At 36.5% G+C, this 17,500-nt stretch overlaps 1 protein-coding gene across 2 annotated transcripts in view; it reads left to right on the top strand.

The window, feature by feature from the left end:
• LOC146473412 (CD109 antigen-like) overlaps positions 1-17,500 on the top strand; it is a 45,649-nt gene that overhangs the window by 295 nt on the left and 27,854 nt on the right. The window contains exons 1-17 of one of the 2 annotated variants that reach the window (XM_085118077.1): positions 103-238; positions 471-581; positions 2,798-2,961; positions 3,374-3,399; positions 4,554-4,713; positions 5,840-5,892; positions 6,500-6,517; positions 7,029-7,080; positions 8,347-8,423; positions 9,272-9,311; positions 10,990-11,074; positions 11,999-12,098; positions 13,179-13,445; positions 13,627-13,815; positions 14,817-14,915; positions 16,219-16,281; positions 16,746-16,940. In XM_085118077.1, the coding sequence (XP_084974203.1) occupies positions 511-581; positions 2,798-2,961; positions 3,374-3,399; positions 4,554-4,713; positions 5,840-5,892; positions 6,500-6,517; positions 7,029-7,080; positions 8,347-8,423; positions 9,272-9,311; positions 10,990-11,074; positions 11,999-12,098; positions 13,179-13,445; positions 13,627-13,815; positions 14,817-14,915; positions 16,219-16,281; positions 16,746-16,940 (1,659 nt within the window). In that variant the 5' untranslated portion in view covers positions 103-238; positions 471-510. Of the gene's footprint in view, positions 1-102; positions 239-470; positions 582-2,797; positions 2,962-3,373; positions 3,400-4,553; positions 4,714-5,839; positions 5,893-6,499; positions 6,518-7,028; positions 7,081-8,346; positions 8,424-9,271; positions 9,312-10,989; positions 11,075-11,998; positions 12,099-13,178; positions 13,446-13,626; positions 13,816-14,816; positions 14,916-16,218; positions 16,282-16,745; positions 16,941-17,500 lie in introns of those variants that run through there. The other variant, XM_085118078.1, reaches the window with a different exon arrangement.

The following is a 17,500-nucleotide window of genomic DNA, read 5'->3' as shown; positions in this document are numbered from 1 at the left end:
GAAAATTAAAGGAAATAGCAATTAGCAAAACGGCAAATTTAGGGTTTCTCCCCACCCCCTCCCCACCCTAGCGATTTAGCAAAGACATCATATAAGCTGGCGCGATTTGCATCTAAAAACAATCTAAAACTCGTAAGGGGTCGAGTTCAATTAAGGCTCATTTGTCCTTCGAGCTGATCGAACGTTTTCCATGTACTTATTTGCTTCGCAGGCGATCGAGTCTATCGAAAGGAGATAGGTAAGATCGAGTCCTGGTTGCTATTTGGTTTGCTGCTTAAATTTTAACAAATCGCTCGCAAACTTTCTCGTACACCGTTCAACCAGAATTTTGCTCCTCAAACTAGCGTTTACAAGCATCCTTTTACGTCCGTTCGTTTACAAGCATCGAACGCTCCAGTTCCGAGGAAGAAGTTAAACTGTTGTTTGAAATAACTGTTTTTCTTAATTTTAAGTTCGTATTTGCTTTTCAGATCCAGTTCAGACCACTGACACGAAAAAGTTTGAGCAACCATGTTGGTCGTTATTAGTGCGATGTGCTTGACTGCTGTGTCTCTTGCTGCAGCTGCTGGCGAAGTAAACAAGTAAGCTTCCTCAACACTTATAAAGTTTACAACTTGTGGATAATATAACATCTATTATTAATTGCAAACATTGAAGATGAATGATAACGCGTTTGTCAAGAGGATTGTTTTGCAAATTTAAGCTTAAATATATTGTAAGGGTACGTTGGCTCCATCCCATCTGTCAATTATTTCTCAAATCAGAGCATGCATTTCTCAGACATAATCTTGAGCAACAAAAATTAAATACAGAGCAATCTTTTGGACTCTTTTTCAAATTGAAGCACAATTATCTCTGAAAATGCGTGGTTATGCCATGTGGATTCCAACAGCCCTTTCCAAGGTCTGCGTTAACCGCTCTAAAATAGTCTTAATTCGTGTTTTCGATCTCGAGATGCGCAGAACGTACACTGACTATGCGCAGTAACAAATGAGGTGCCGTCCTTACTAAGGTTTAAGGTGTATGGTTTAATTTCTGGTACTCACTGTGGAGTTCAGGTTCGATTACAAGTAGATCACAACCTTTTATATTTCTTTTGTTTTCCTTCTGTTGTTTGTCCATTAATCTTTTTTTCATTTCCTCCATTTTCAATTATGCTTGTTTGTTGTTGTTGAGCATACCTTTTTGCAAAAGACTTGGTGCTTCCCAATACAGTCGAACCTTTTTATTACGGACACTAAGGGGACAGGAATAAATGTCCGTATTATAGAGGTGTCCGTTTTAGACAAGTACGTGTAGGCTTTATATGGATGTCGGTCTCTCAGGGACCAAGTGAACTGTCCGTAATAGAGAGGTGTTCATATTAAAGAGGTGTCCGTAAGGAGAGGTTTCACTGTACTAGGTAAATAATCGAATTAATCTTTTTTTCATTTCATCCATTTCCCATTATGCTTAATTGTTTGTTGTTGTTGTTGTTATACTCTAATCACACTGAATATGTTGTAACTAGTCTTAATAATCACAAAACACAACATTAGGAGCTGGCATCTTGTTTATTGATACAGGATACAGCGAGTGTACAAGATCGTAAACACACATGAAAATGCAGCAGTAAATACATGTAAAGAAAAAACTTCAAAAGCAAAGTTGACAGAGATTGCCTCAAGTGGTTCTTGCATAACTTACAAAACCTTAAATACCCTACTAGTCCCTAGAGACACCTGACAAGCACGCATAAAATACTTCTACTGTAAATATGCATGTAACATAGCTTACATTCTCTTGTAAAATTTTTAGCAAAATGTTACAAAACATATTTGTTGAGGTTATTTTGTTTCAAAAGACTGTCTTAATGCTTCCTAATACTAGGTAAAAATCTAACAGTACTGTATGTGAGTTGCTTTAAATTATTCATGATTATTCTTGTCCATCACATGCATTGAGCTCTGCCGTATGTTATTAATATTCAAAAGCTTCAAGCAGGTGTTATCAATTCAAAATGTTCATATAAATTTATTTGTAATTGCTTGGAAGCTGCAGTTAATATCATGACAAAAGTTGTACCATACAACAACTTTTCAACTTACAATGAATGCTAATACACTGTACTTAAGATAATATTTTTCAGTTGGGTTATTTACACCATTGATGAGAGTTGCTTGTGCAAAGGTCAATAATTATTTGAAATTAGAAACTGTTAATTGTTAAGTGAATGTCTCCCTCAGATCCAACCCAAATTGGTCACAAAATAGATTTGCTTCAAATTTTGCATGTGCTTTTCATTTGGGCCCTAAATGTATCCTTTCTTCCTCAGTTTTTGGGGAGGGGGGTGTGGGTTCCCTTAGTGAGCAAAAATTGGATTTTCTTATTAAGTGAAACAATGCATAATAATTATTTTAAATACTTTACAGCGGTTACCAATAACACGCAACCTCTTGCCTTCAATAAAGTCGGATAAACTAAGTTTGAGGTCTGTTCTGTAAGTTCCAGACCAAGTTTTTCCACATTGATTTTTGGCCCAATTGCAAAGTGTGTGGGCCATAAATCAACGGGAAAAAATGAGGATCCATAATTTACAGTACGGACCAAGAAAACATGGCTAGTAAGATATTTATTATAAATATTTTTGAGGTTATTTGGGTGTGCTGGACAGGAAACTGTCAAATTAAGCAGGCCATACATTGAAATACGGCCCACAAAATTTACCATACACCTGTACTGTACACACCACACACACTACAGTAACTGAGCTAATAAAAAGGAATGTTACTCACATCTGCTACTTCTTTATTTGTAGCACATACTTCATTGTGGCTCCCAGTGTATTCAGACCGGGGCAGCCATACAAACTGCGAGTGACATTGAGCAGTGCACTTAGTTCATCAGTAAACATTGAGTGTGGCATTATGGACAGAATGAAGAAAGAGATAATCTTGGGTCAAAGTGGCGTGTTTAGTCCTGGTAAGAATCTGAATTCAACTTTATTAAAATAATTGCGACTAATATGATTCTTACATGTAGCTCATTACAACATCATTTATACCTGATCAAAAAAAAAAAAGGCCTACGTGTATGATGTCATTAGGATAATAACTCATAGCATACGGCTGTACCACCGTAGCACACCATAAAATCCTGTGCACTCTTTAGGTACATGTACAAAACAAGAATTATAGTATCATGCATGTGTTAACTGCATGTAATTAACTTATCAAATGTGTATTAAGTTTGGACACTTTATCTACAGTGTAATATTAATCTGAAACAGCTTGTGCATGTCTTGCATTCAAGACTTGCTTAATGAAATTATTTATTTTTTGTATACCAGCAATCGGTAGACCCAGGCTTATTATTTAAAATGATCTATTTTCAGGAACCACAGATGAGTTAACATTACAGGTAACTACTACATCTGTCAATTGAATTATATGACTTAATTGCCTGTGAATCATATTCAGTGTTTGTTTTTGGTTTGACAATAATATTTTTAAACCTGTATATTCTTTATTTCTCCCTGTTTCAGACTTATTGCCCTTATTTCATTACAATTGTACAGAGGTCTCTTTTATTATGGGGTCATTTGACTACTACTATACTACTAACTACTACATGTACACATGTACATGTACTACCAGAATCCGTCAATTTTTACATGTAGTTTGCTCTTATTGTTGTCCAGAAAGGTCATCAGTATCCTGACAGCAAAAAGACCTTTATGGCATGCATCCCAGCACGATCTTGCCAAGACAAGTGTGATCTTGGCAAGATGTTTGTGATCGATGCACCTGATACACCAAAACTTATTGTCATTTGTGCTGTCCTGTGGTCTTGAGTCTATATAATTTTTAATTATATTTGTACAGTGTGTATGTTTATCTACACCATGTGGGACTGCACAGTGTACACTCAGGTATAATTTATGGCTAACCACAACACAGTTATATATTGTGGTGAGATTCATGCATGTAAGAAGGGTGCCGGTGATTTGTGAACCGAACAATGTGTGTACGCTGTGGTTATGTTGTAGGTTAAAATGAATCTAGGTTAAAATGATTTCAACCTAGGTTGATTTGTATTTTTCTTTGTTAAGGTTGGGTATTTTACATCTAAAACAAAGGAAAATACAAATCAACCTAGGTTGAAATCATTTTAACCTGGGATTCATTTTAACCTACAACAGTTATACCCAGAAGTAATTATTATATCATACATTGACTTCCATTCCTTTTGATAAATATTTCTTATACTTGACTATTGTCAGTGTAATCAATAGATGAGGGGTTAGTTTCTAAAGAAACTCTGGTGCTGTGTTGGTGGAGGAGTAGAAATGAATGTTTGGTTTAATCAACATACTGATTTGTGAACTAGCTGCAATTTGACTGCTGCAAAGAGATTGACTAGGCTTAAGAGCTGATCAACATTTCAAACAAAGGGCATCAGTGATCACTCAAAACTTCAGATCTTAAGAATCGTTCTCTTTATATTAAATCAATTCAGATGTTAAAACAAAAGATATATCCTGTAAATGACTTGTTTTTCTTCTTTATTTTCAGATTCCACATGGTGTGGCATTCTCATCTCTGGGATACCTTTTGTCTGTAAATGGGACTGGTGGTGCTACATTTTCTAAGACTAAGTATCTCCGCTTTGTGCAGAAGGGCTTCACAATATATATACAAACAGATAAGGCTGTGTACAAACCAGGACAGACTGGTATGTTTTAATAGTATAATATTTTCTGCACCTTTCAATATTATGCAAACCCTAAACTTCAGAACCCTGCAGCTAACCTTTAGTTTTTCTGTGTTTTACTGATGTCAATCATTAAATTATGGTGACAACTGACTGAAGTACAATCCTCATGTGTGCAGAAACTGACAAAGTGTACTGTATGTACATGTACTGTCGACGTGTCATGATTAGGGACCTTAAGCAGTCTCGACGAGTCTGTGGACAACGACGAGCGTGACTGAATAGGATCTGGGCCGAGGACGCCGTTCACGGTGGGATAAACAAATGTTTAAGCAAGCTGGGTTGAGGACGCCGAATGGCGCGAAAAACAATTACTCAAATAACAAATGTTTTAGCAAGCTCCCGACCTTGAAGCTCTGAAAGTTGTAAATGGCGTCATTTTAAGAAATACGAAAGTTGCTCTCAGTCTTGAGCACAATACCATTAACGAAGAAAAATTCCTTCTTCTATCAGAAGAGTTTGAATCGAAGAATCCTGAGAACCAGGGAAAGTGTCCATGCTCTTTTAAGCTCGTTTTAAGCTGTGACTTCTGCCCTAATTTGTATGCCTGGGCACCCAGGATAGAATGCTTGGGTAAAAATCTAATCTTAGTTTTACTGAAATAGTCCCTCTGGACAAATATTTATACAGTCATAAGCATTGAAGGCAAACTAAAACACTCACAGATTCTTTCCCGCCGCCATCAAGCAATTCAGCTCTCAGTTGTCTAACTTGACGGATATATTTGCGTCCAGCTTTCGGTAAAAAGCAGAATATAAGTTTCCTTTGAGCAAGTGTTATTATAAGACATGATAAAATGGACACAAAGATGAGAAAAATCAATTTTTATACTTACGTTCACTCGAAGACGGCAAATCGGTTGTTTTCACGTCCTCAACACCATGTGGACGACATCTACTGTATGACGTGTGCAGAAGCTGCTGCGTGCGTTGGAAGACTTCCGGTCGTCGCCGTCTCGACTCATCGTCGTGGTTGCTTAAGGTCCCATTATTATTCTGCTGACGACAATGGACTCACAATGAAAACAAGCAAATCATTGCTGTTCATCACCATAAATAACATTTGACTGTGTGATTGTTTCTTGCAGTTCTAATGCGAATCTTTGGAGTGCACCCAGACCTAAAAATTTACACTGGCAATGTGAGTTTAATACTGATTATAATTATATAAGTTAGAGTTTTACAACATTATTTTGTACAGTTGTGTTTAATTAAATTCATGACAAATTACTATCAGTGATGTAGCCAGACTTTCAGGAGATGGGAAACAAGGTGTTTTGAGCACTGAAGGGGCCAGCATCTGGTGGGGGGAGTCTGGAGGCATGGTCCCCTAGAAAAGGTTCAAATTTAGAAGCTCTGGAATGCTATTTTTAGCATCCTTAAGAAAACCAGTCTTGTTCAAGTGTAATACGGTTGCCATTTTGTGATTGTGGCACCAAGTACTGTAAATGGTGATGCTGAATTCCGTTTCCCTTCATCGAGATCTACACTACACCCCTTCTTATACACCATATTCTAGACGAGGCAAGCACCTACACTGTAATCTTACCTCACGCTAACTACAGTGCTTTTTATTTTTGTAAGCTGTCTCACCGTTCTCTTTCATGGTAGTAACAAAATAATCATGTACACTGTATTCTTAGAGTAATTGTTGTTTTTATCAGCTGACTTTGATTAATTAATGGCCAGCAAAACTGATTTCTCTGTCTAATAAATTTTATTAATTTTGCTTTCTTTTTCTAAATCAGATGACAGTAGACATTTTGGTAAGTGGTGCTTGTGTTAAAGAAATTACAAAATTATATTTATTTAATGGTTAGTAGTAGTAATGAATATACTAGTAAGACTTATTCATGATTCAAGTATCCATTCAATAATTATTGGTATGTTGCACGGAGTACTAAATATATTACAGTATAAATTAAATTAATTAAACATGTAATGCACAAGACTGGGTTATTGGGCTGCTTTCCTGGTGTGAGGTCTAAAAAGTATGGTTTTACTTAGCATTTAAGTATTAAATTGAAAAATTCCCAGTTGGCTTTAATATTTGGTAATGTTTACAATACCAAAATGAGAACTCATTTGGGCAGCGCCTTTTATTCATATATCTTGAGGGAGCCGATTGAGAGGAAAGGGTTCTAAATTTTTGGTTCAACAAGTTAAGTGATATTCAGTCATCCAGGACAAGTACATGTTTTGCCAGAAGGTTTGAGTATTTATATCTACAGATTGTCCAGAGTTATGTCTTTTCAGAGGATTTTTTTTTGTTATTAGGACCCTAACGGCAACAAAATGGCTCACTGGGTCAATCTCAACAGCCAGTCAGGTTTGTAGCCACTTCTAATTTCAAAACAGTTTCATACTAACACGCTAAGGGATACGATAAATTTTCAAATGGAGCCATTTGTAAATGTGCTGTTTTTATGCTTAAATAAGTCATGGCATAACAAATGAAACCATCAGTTTTTGACCCATTATTCATAGAGATTTTCTCAACTTGAAAATTTAAAAACTGCAATTATAATAATTGGCATTTGACCCCAAATGCACAGTTCTGTTCAGTTATAATTTACTGTACATTGTAGATACATACACATGTAGAAACTCACATTTGTAAGAATAAACAAGATGCCCGGCTAATGGCTTTAAATTATGCTTTAAATTATGTAGCCCCAATAATTATTCCCCATTATTTGTTTCGCAGATATTTAAAAACTATCCTCCCTTGGCAATTGAAATAATTGTCTGAATGGTTTTATTCAGATGTATTGCGTGATACATGTACTTATCATTGTGTTACTAGGAATCATACCAGAAATAACTCTGCAATAACGTCATGACCCTGCTGAACTGGTCTGGCCTCCTCTAGCTCTAATCCTTCGCGTTGATTATTCGATCTGTTTTTGAAAGCGGAGTTTCTTCGCTGTGAACTCTCCCAATTTCTACTGTTTCAACGGTCGAGTACTACCTAGAAGTTATCATAAATTTCGATTTACCGCTTGAAAAAGGTTTGTTTTCTCTCTGAAAACGGCAGATCAGAGTCTTAAATTCATACATGTGGCCACCATTGAACAAAAACAACTTTTCGAAATGATGACTTGCTTTGACGTCACACAGGTAGAGATATGTGGGTCCCCTCCCTCGTGATATACGCGCCGATAATAGATTTTGATTGGGCTGTTTTTGTTCAAGACAATCAGAACAATAAATCCCTTCTGAGAGAGGGTAGAATTTAATCAAGGTTTAATGAATAAATCAAATAATGATTTGACGTCACACAGGAAGGGATGAGTGGGTCCCCTCTCTCGTGATATATGTGCCCGAATAATAGATTTTGATTGGCCTGCGTTTGTTGAAGACAATCAGAACAATACATCCCTACTAGGGGAGGACATATTTTAATGCATAAATTAATGTGCACGTTTGTGGTTACGACGAAGAAAAAAAAGATACCCGACCCAAACCTAGACATGGCCTGCCCTGCTGGCATTCCGTGTAAAAAAGTTAATATCAAGTTCACAAACAAAATTTAGCAGAAACATTCAAATAATGATGTCATGAGTTTGAATTTAATACTTTTTTTGTAATGCAGGCGTAATCAAAAGAGAATTTCCCCTCTCCTCTCAGCCAGTCGAAGGGAACTGGAAGATTTCTGTTTTGGCAGCAAAGGTACAATAAATTAGACCTGCAATAATGAGCTTATCACAAATGCTATAAATCATTATAAAATTAATGACAGCTCACTATACGATTTATTAATGGTAATAATTATAATTATTGCCTTTCATAGATTATAGTCATTAATTTTATGTAAATGCATATAATTATGTATCTAATTATTTTAATCAATTAACTTATTATGTATTAAAGCCAATTGTTATTAATAAATATCTCAAATGATAATACAATTGTCATGCACTGTAACAAGTATTTATGTGAATCAGTAACAATGAAGCTGATAGATCTACCTTTTTATTGACATGTCATTATAAATTAACTGTATTATTATTGAATTAATATTTTATGAAGACTTACTAACTTGTATTTAAGGATGGTGCCTACTAATATCAAAGTACTTTTGTGGGGTTTATGACTATGCGGGAAAAGCAGATCTTAGGAAGGCTTATTGGAATCCAAAACGACAATTGGGGGTAGCCACGCATTTTTCAGAGATAATTAAGCAATAATATCTCTAAAAAGCGCCAAAATATGAGTCAATGTATGGGATTTTTTCCTAAACTGAAGCTTAATTATCTCTGAAAAATGCATGGTTACCCCCAATTTTCTTTCAAGATACCAAAAGCATTTGCTAAGTTCTGCTTTCTCCGCATAGTTTTAAACCGCGCAAAAATATTCCTGTATTAGCAGGCACCACCCATGATAGGAAACCCAAGTATCTCGAAATGCGCAGAACGTATGCGCAGCAACAATTAAAGTAGGCACCGTCCTTAACTGCAATAAAGTGACACTGTTTTCTGTTTGAGTTTGTTGAAACAAAAATGGCTTTTCTTTCACAGGATCAGAAAGAGGAACAAGTCATTGAAGTGAAGCCTTATGGTATCAAATATGCAAACATAAATTTTTTTATTAATTAATAAATTTTTCATTGCATATGGATCGGATAACTCTTTGCTAGATTGTTAAATCTAATGTTTGACTGGAAGTTGCACATCGAATTGATGTCCAGCTTCATGTACACTACACATTGGTAGCTTGCATTGTGGTCATTTCCTTTTCAAGCAATTAGTGCAAGAAGCGAACAATAGCTTATGGGGATAAGGAGCAAAAAGAATTGGGGTGTTGTGAGGGGAGGCGGGGGGGGGGGGGGGAAGGGAAGGAAGTGCCTGCGGCTGAGTCCAGAGATTTTGCCTAAAGCCCATGATTCATTCAAAAGGAACAAAGCATTTTGATTGGTCAATAGCCTGTCAATTGAAGGTACATGTAAGGATAGATTTTTGAAAAAAAAAAAAAAAACTCATCTGCATGCATCACAAACATTCAGTTCATGCCTGGGTAAAACATTGCCGAGGCCAAGGAAACTTCTTTCAAATTGCCTGACGTGTTCTCTTCAGAATATAGACAATAATCTGAAATAATCAAGAGGAGGAAAACCTTGAGATCCCACAACAATAATCAAAGTGTAGCAAGGCCATGACATAATGCAGAAATAATGCAGAATTTGTAACATGTGACAGTTAAATCTATGGCCTCCTTTTTTTAAAATCAATATTAGATCCTCTAGATGATAGTTAGCCTGCTATACATGTAAATTATATAAGTGCACAAGAAACTAGATTGGTCGGAAGACCAAGTGGAAAAGTAGCTGACATGAGGTAGAACTTAAGTGCAGGCCTTCCCAAACCTTTCTTTCACCGACTTTCACCTTCAAGCTTGGAGATCGGTTTGTGCGATCAAGGTACCGCGATACCATGGCAAACTTTTCTGTTTGAAGGCTTAAACAAATAAATTATTCTTGCTTTCACAGGAAACTTCCAAACTTCGATGTGTCGTAAACAAACAGTGACAAACACATTTTTTCTCCTGCCAGTGTCATACCACCTTACCTTGAACTTTTTCGTTTAATTTCTATACATGTACATGCATTTGTGCCCGGTATTGCCAAAAGAGTGGATATAATTTTTTTATCAACAAATTATTTTAGTTTATATTTCTCTATATGCTAATTAATGAAGCCAGTTCTAAGGATTTCCCGTTATCCTCTGTGGACATCCACTTTTTGAAACAAGTCAATGCAAACAAAAATCCACCGGGTCTTTGAGAAATTTTATGGTAGACATGTGCCTGTATGCCCAATTTCCCATTTTCTCGCTAAAATTCTGACACTTTGAATTATAGTACTGGGCCAGGTTGTTCGAAAGCCGATTAACACTAATCCAGGATAAAAGGTTAACCGAGGTTTTCAGCTTGCTCGTTAAACATGCTTTTGAAAGTTTATTTTAAGCTAATGGTAAAGGAAAGTCTAAGTTAAAACTGAGGGACAAAAATATTTTGGAAAAATCGCTGTTGATTAGTAATTAAACTCAAGTTATAGTTAACATTAACCCAGGATTAGCTTAATCGGGCTTTGAACAACTGGGCCCTGGTGAATGACAAAAAAAAATTTCAAATAGTTTTCTTCTCGCTTCGCTGTCATGTGTAATTAATGTATGGACCTGCAGAATGAATACTTTCAAATGGTTCAAATTTATTGTTTATTTTGTGCTTTAATTTGCAGTTCTTCCTAAATTTGAAGTTAAAGTGGAACTGCCTCCTTATGTAACTGAAAAAGAAAATCGTCTCTTTGGCAAAGTAAATGTCAGGTTAGTAGTGAAATCCTAGCTGAGTATGCAGGATGTTTGTCCCATGAACCTAGTTTAATGGCGTAGCTTCCACAAGTCTTTTGTAGTTCAATGATAGAGCGTATGAACTACAATAAATTATTAGACTTGGTCATACAGTGTATAGGTTCAACTCCAGTTCAAGGGAGAACTTGGATTTCTTTTTTCCAAATCAAAAGTGTCACAATTAACTAAAGAGCACATCATTCTCATATTTCACTGCTAATACAGTGTATATAATTTCTAACATTTCTCATCTTTCTGGTCAAGACCCATCAAGGAAAGTATTGCCTTCCCTTTTTTGGTACTTCCATAAGGATGCAAGTACAGCTGTACCTACATTGAGGCCCTGGCATTAAAAAGGACCTTTCCTGGAGCCTCTTCGGGCAACCTCCCAACTTAGGACCTGAGTGTTAAGGACCTTGCTTTCAAGAGTGCTCCTTTTTGGACCTCTAAGAACAAGGATTTTCAACATGTTTCCTTTATTAGGAAATCATTAATTTTTTGTTTCTTATTTTTGTCCTTGACTCAGTAGTATTGAAGTAAGGTGTTTTTTTCCATGACCTCTTAGTAAGAACATGGATTTTCCAAATGATTTCTTAGTTTATAAAGGAATGATTTTGTTTAATATCATTGTCCTTGACTTAGACTTGCTTCCAAGTTGAGCTTAGAGAGCGTGAAGGGTGATCATCAGAGCTTGAGCGAGCGAGCGAGCGCCGGAGTGAGCGAGAGCTTAGAGAGTCAAGCTTAGAGAGCGTGAAGCACAATTGTCAGAGCTTGAGCGAGTGAGCGTGGAGCGCGAGTGAGTGAGAGCTCAGGTCCATTCAATAGAGAGAAGCAAGTGACTTTGAGAAAGTCTATCCTTGGCCCCGTAACTGGTATTGAAGTAAGGTGTTTTTCCTCAAGGTACACTTATGGCAAGGGAGCTAAAGGGAGAGCAAATGTTCAATTGTACTTCAACTGGTATGGCTGGAATAAGAAGCCCACACTGGCCAAAGACATTCCTGTGAGTACAAAATAATAGTTCAATAAATACATTATTTTCAACTGATTTTATAATAATTGAGTATATTTGTAAATTCATTTTATGGACGATTTGATTTGTAATAAGTCAAGAGCATTTTGAAATACAGTGGACTCCTGATACCTTGAACTCTCGCTAACTCAAACCTTGCACTAACTCAAACCAATTTTCCTTTACTTTCAGGTCACTTTCTATAATTTTACCCTCGATAACTTGAACTCCCGATAACTCGAACCTTTTTCAATTTCCCTTGAAGGTTTGAGTTGTCGGGAGTCGACAGTAGTGATAATTAGAGTACAGAGGCTGGGTAAATTTATATAATAAGGGGCATGCCGATGTAGTGTTGACATCAGACTTTTAGTTGGAAGATTGGAGGGTAGATGATGTAAGGCATGCATGGTTGGGTGCGGAATTGTTTATGTTGTTGCTTGAGACAAGAAACGTTGCACACCATTATGTCTCTTCACTGAGGAGTATCAAATGGGTTGCAGCAACAAACTGGTGTCAGGGTATCCTTGCAATGGACTAGCATTCCACCCAGTTGAGTACTGGGCCCCCCAGTAGCAATACTCCTTCACAGTGTACTCTGTGCACTTCAATCTTTGTGTTGCTTCACGTATTGGTAGGAGGAATCAGTTAAGCATCAAGCTCATTATTTTCTAGGCCTTGCGAGACTATCCTAGGCTCGATTCTTGATTCCTGGGCCTCAATCCTTGATACTTGATTCTCGCAAGTCCTGAGTTTTGAGCATAAAGTCGAGGATTGCAATTGGAAAGAGACTGTCAACTTACTTTTAAACGGTACTATTACTAGTTACTTCTTAATATGGAAATTTGGCTACCTGCTACATTGTACAGCTGGGCTACTTAGGCTTGACCGTCCTTTACCTATCAAAAAGAGCTCTGGTTTAAAGCTCAGCCAGGTCACCAAAACTTTTTTCATGACCATCCAGTGGGTATGTCACTTTAATTATTATGTATATATATACATATTAATAGTATAATAGAATCATTTGTTAATAATAAATTGCTGAATTTTATTGTTGGTATGTTTGATTTGTAGGTTGATGGTGAAGGTGTAGGGTCTTTTTCTTTTGACAAGAACCATATCCTTGAACTGTTCAAAAAGGCATTCTCATATTTCAATGATGCAAAATATCTGTATCAGTATCACTACAGCATTAATGTTAATGCTACTTTTCATGAGGACCTCACTGGCAAAGTTGCTACTGGCCAGGGAAGGGTTTCTTTCTACCAGACAGATGTGGTGCTGAAATTTCCAAGATTCAATCCTGATTACTTCAAACCAGGATTACCCTTCAAGGTTTTGGTAAGTATTTTGAAAGTAAAACATACTGAAACATTAGTTTTTAATCAATTGATGCTATTCTGGAGTAGCTCAACAAGTAATGCACCTGTGATGCATTAACAAAAATTCTCTCATTAGAGGTTTTGGAGATTTTGGAGTCTGCAGCCTGCTTTTCACACTGTCTAATTAATTTTCTTTCAAGCTTCAAGTTGTAAAGCCCAATGGGGAGGCACACAGTCCAGACAAACTGAAATCAATGGAGGTCAAAGTTACAACAAAGTACAACTGGAGAGATCGTCAAGGCACAGTGGAAACTTTCACTCCTTCAGATGATGGAAGTATTATCATTTCTAGAGATGTTCCTTTGTCTGCAGATTACATAGGGTTAACGGTGGGTATCCATGTGGTTATGAAGAGGTGCAGTTGATTTACTGTCAGTAATGGTTTCGTGTGTTGGAGGGTAGGTGATTAAAAGTTACAGGTTGCTTTTGTACATTGTGTAAAACCACATTATCATGGTGCTTCCTCAAACAAGAAACTTTACTTCTTGTTGCCTCTCTGAATAGAGGTGTAGGTACTGGCTAAAATAATGGGAGTTTTAACTAAAACCCTCGTTTAGGAGGTGGACAGGTAATACACTGTAATCCTATGCATAGTTGCAAGGTATCTGGCATAGACCGACACCCTCTAAGGGGACTATTACCCAAGAAGAAAGTATCGACTCACAATTTAAGGAATCAAACAAGTCAGTATCCGAAAGTTAATACAGATAGATTCAAGAACTCTTACGTTAATCGCCTAATTTTTAAATACAATTTAGCTGCAGTGTATGTGAGTGTATTTTAATGGTAAATAACTTAAATATATGTACTTTTTGCTCAAATATTGTGACATGAGAAATGTATTTTTTATCTTGTGAGGAAATAAAGACTTAAAGTTGTTATTATTATTATTATTATTATTAATATTATTATCATTCTTTTGTTAATAATATATTTGCTATGAGACGGATAGTTGGTGTACATCAAATAATTAAAGTAAATGCAAAGGAAAAATGATGTCCACAAAAAAGTGGCAGTAGTGTAAATTATTGTAAAAGTAAATACAGGCTGTAGTACATGTAGAGTAGTAAAGTACATGTAAATAGAAGAGGCAGGGGCTCTTCCATAATGCACGTATTACTTTTAAGTTGCGGCATCATGCTACAGAAACCACAGAGTACCAATTATAAGCTCTGGCTGTATAGAATACCAAGGCTTGAAGTGTCCCGAGGAGCCTCGATGAATGTTAGAGAGTGGGTGTTTTTGTAAAAATACTGTAATTTATTATTTGAAGTATATATTTTTTTAACTACTTAGTTAATTTATCAAATTACTTTTAATTCCTTTTTAGGCAGTATATTCTGAGTCAAGAGCTTATTTTACAGCCTCTAAGTCATATTCCCCAAGCGGTTCCTATCTACAGTTATCAACTACCACACCTTCAGTCAAGGTATTTTACAACTTTTCCCTGGGCTTTGTTGCTGCAGATGCATGTACATGTACTATTTTACAGTAACTGTCAAAATTCCCGCACGCTGATTGGCTTGTAGCTATTCTCTATAGGAGTACAGCTATTCTCTATAGGAGTACAGACAAAAAAAAAAAAATGTAACGGAAAATGAATGTAAATCCAATTCTGCTCGTACTTTTTCCATGTTATTGTAAAAAACAAATTAATTAGTAGATCTATGATCTATACACTGTACTCTTATAGACCATAAAAAGACACCATAAAATGTTCCAAACTTGCTATTTTATGTATGGTCTTTCAAAAGTAAAATTTTTCAGTTACTGACCATTTAGCAACCAACTTTTGTTTTAGTTGCCAAAGGAAATTTTTAGTCGCCAGAATATAATAATAATAATAATAATAATAATAATAATAATAATAATAATAATAATAATAATAGTAATAATTAACTTTGCAAAAATATTAGTAATTATAAACAACTATTAATTATTAATAGTTAATAATAATTTGCAAAATTAATAATTGTGGGCGAGCAAAAGCGAACCCGCAGACTATTCTTGGTGGAGGTGGTCAGTGGCTTTTTCTCATAAGGTATAGCCAGTTTTTAGCAAAATTTGACCACATTCTTAAGCCGCCGTTACACGTTGAAACTTTTAGCCGAAACTTCTGTGCAATGGTGCTGTGAAACAAGTTTCAGCAGGCATTGCACCATGTAACATGAAATGTCGAATCTTGTTAATTTGGGAACGTTGAAACTGGTCTCAAAATGTTGTTACCATGAATCATGGCTGACTTGTTCTGGTTTCTGATTGGCTTACGCAGCGAAGCGTGACAAGACTGAAGGAGATCAGCTTCACGAGGTGGTGTTCACGGTGAAACTCTTGTTTTTTCACCGCTTCCACCGTTGTGAGCCGTTGCAGAAGTAGAAAGCGGTTCTACTTTTCGTAAAACTTGTCTCGCAACGGAAGTTCGAAAAAGTTTCCCAACACCGACCATGAAACTTGTTTCGCAGCGCCGTTGCACACAAGTTTCAGCTAAAAGTTTCAACGTGTAATGGCAGCTTTAGCATTCCTTTGTTCTGAATTTCTGCAATGAAGGGTGAATGGACCATCATAGACATAGTCTACAATGTATGACATCTGTCATAGACTATCATCTGTATAATAATAATTTTTTGTTGTTGCTGTGATTATCATTTTGATTATCATTTAAATCATTTTTCATAATCATTATAGGTTCATTGGTATTTTGTGTTGACCAATGCATGGAATTGTTTGTTTAGGCTGGTGCCAACATTGCCTTGCAAGTGGAATCCAACTTTGTTCTCTCTGAGCTAAAATACATGGTATGTTTTCTCATTGGATCTTATTGTCAGTTTTTTTTTATTTAAATATAAGGCAGTAGATCAATGTCTTTGGTGCCTTGGAGTGGCTTACCTTGAGAAGTCTGTATTTCCTGCACCATTTACATGTAGTCGTGTTTTTTGCACATTTATTTTCTTTGTTGCTTGGGTTAATTTTTGAATGTTACACAATTTAAGTGCGCATCTTTTGATCTATCTCCTTCCCTTGAGTAAGTGCTGTTTTATTGCCAACACACAATCAACGTCTTAACAGTGAAGTAAAGTTAGAAATGCTGAGTGCAAGGTACATTGTAAAAGCTGAGCATCTTGAGATTGTCCCATTTGTAGTGTATTGAAATTGAGCGGAAAAAATGGAAGATACAAGATGTCTGGACAATGTTGCAAAAATTAAAATTGTCCTGCTTTACTGAAGTAATATTTTTATTTTTTCTTATAATGTATTGTAGGTGTTGGCACGAGGAATATTAGTGACAACAGGCACTTATGTTTTTTCGTCTGGCAACACAAAAGTTTCATTTATGATCCAATCAGCATCAGGCATGGCTCCCACTGCACGCCTGCTGGTTTATTGCACAAAGCAAGGTGGAGAGATTGTAGTCGACACTCTGAATGTTAAAATAGACGACCCTTTTTACAATCAAGTAAGGATGGTTTTTCTATTCAGTCTTGGTTGGATGCAAGAGGCATTGTTGTTGTGGAAGTTAGTGTGTTAGACAGCGACTTAATTTTGATTAGAAGATTGAAGGGTAACTAGTGATTCAAGGCTTAATGAGGCTAAATGAAATTTAGGTAAAGTTAAAATCAAGCCAATGTTGCCATTTCTCCAGGATCAGGTTGGAGGGTCCAGGGAGGTTTGCAGGGGCATTGCCATGTGCTTTTGCTGGAATTTGCTCTGCTAGCTTGCTTGCTTGCTTTTCCCTCCCTCCCTCCCACACTTTTGGGTAAGTATCAATTCCACACACTGGTAGTTCCCTTTCAGTGTTGTGTTGACCGGTGGTGACCTCCTTACTGCTGAGGAGATTGCTGCCCTCCTCTGTTGCTACCTTTACGGCACCTACCCTCCAATAATTCAATTGGCTGAGAGTTTAAAAGAGGAATTATCACGTGAATTCGATGTCAGTGCAATAAAACTGTCGATTAGTGCCTCTGGTCAGAGACAGAAAAGGTCAGAAAAGATTTAAACTTGAAAAATGTTAGGCTA

This window comes from Pavona decussata, unplaced genomic scaffold (assembly GCF_977016875.1).
Source record: "Pavona decussata unplaced genomic scaffold, jaPavDecu1.1 SCAFFOLD_93, whole genome shotgun sequence".
NCBI classification, from domain to species: Eukaryota; Metazoa; Cnidaria; class Anthozoa; order Scleractinia; family Agariciidae; genus Pavona; species Pavona decussata.
Note: the sequence above shows the minus strand (reverse complement) of the source record. Positions and strands in the feature narration are given on the sequence as shown.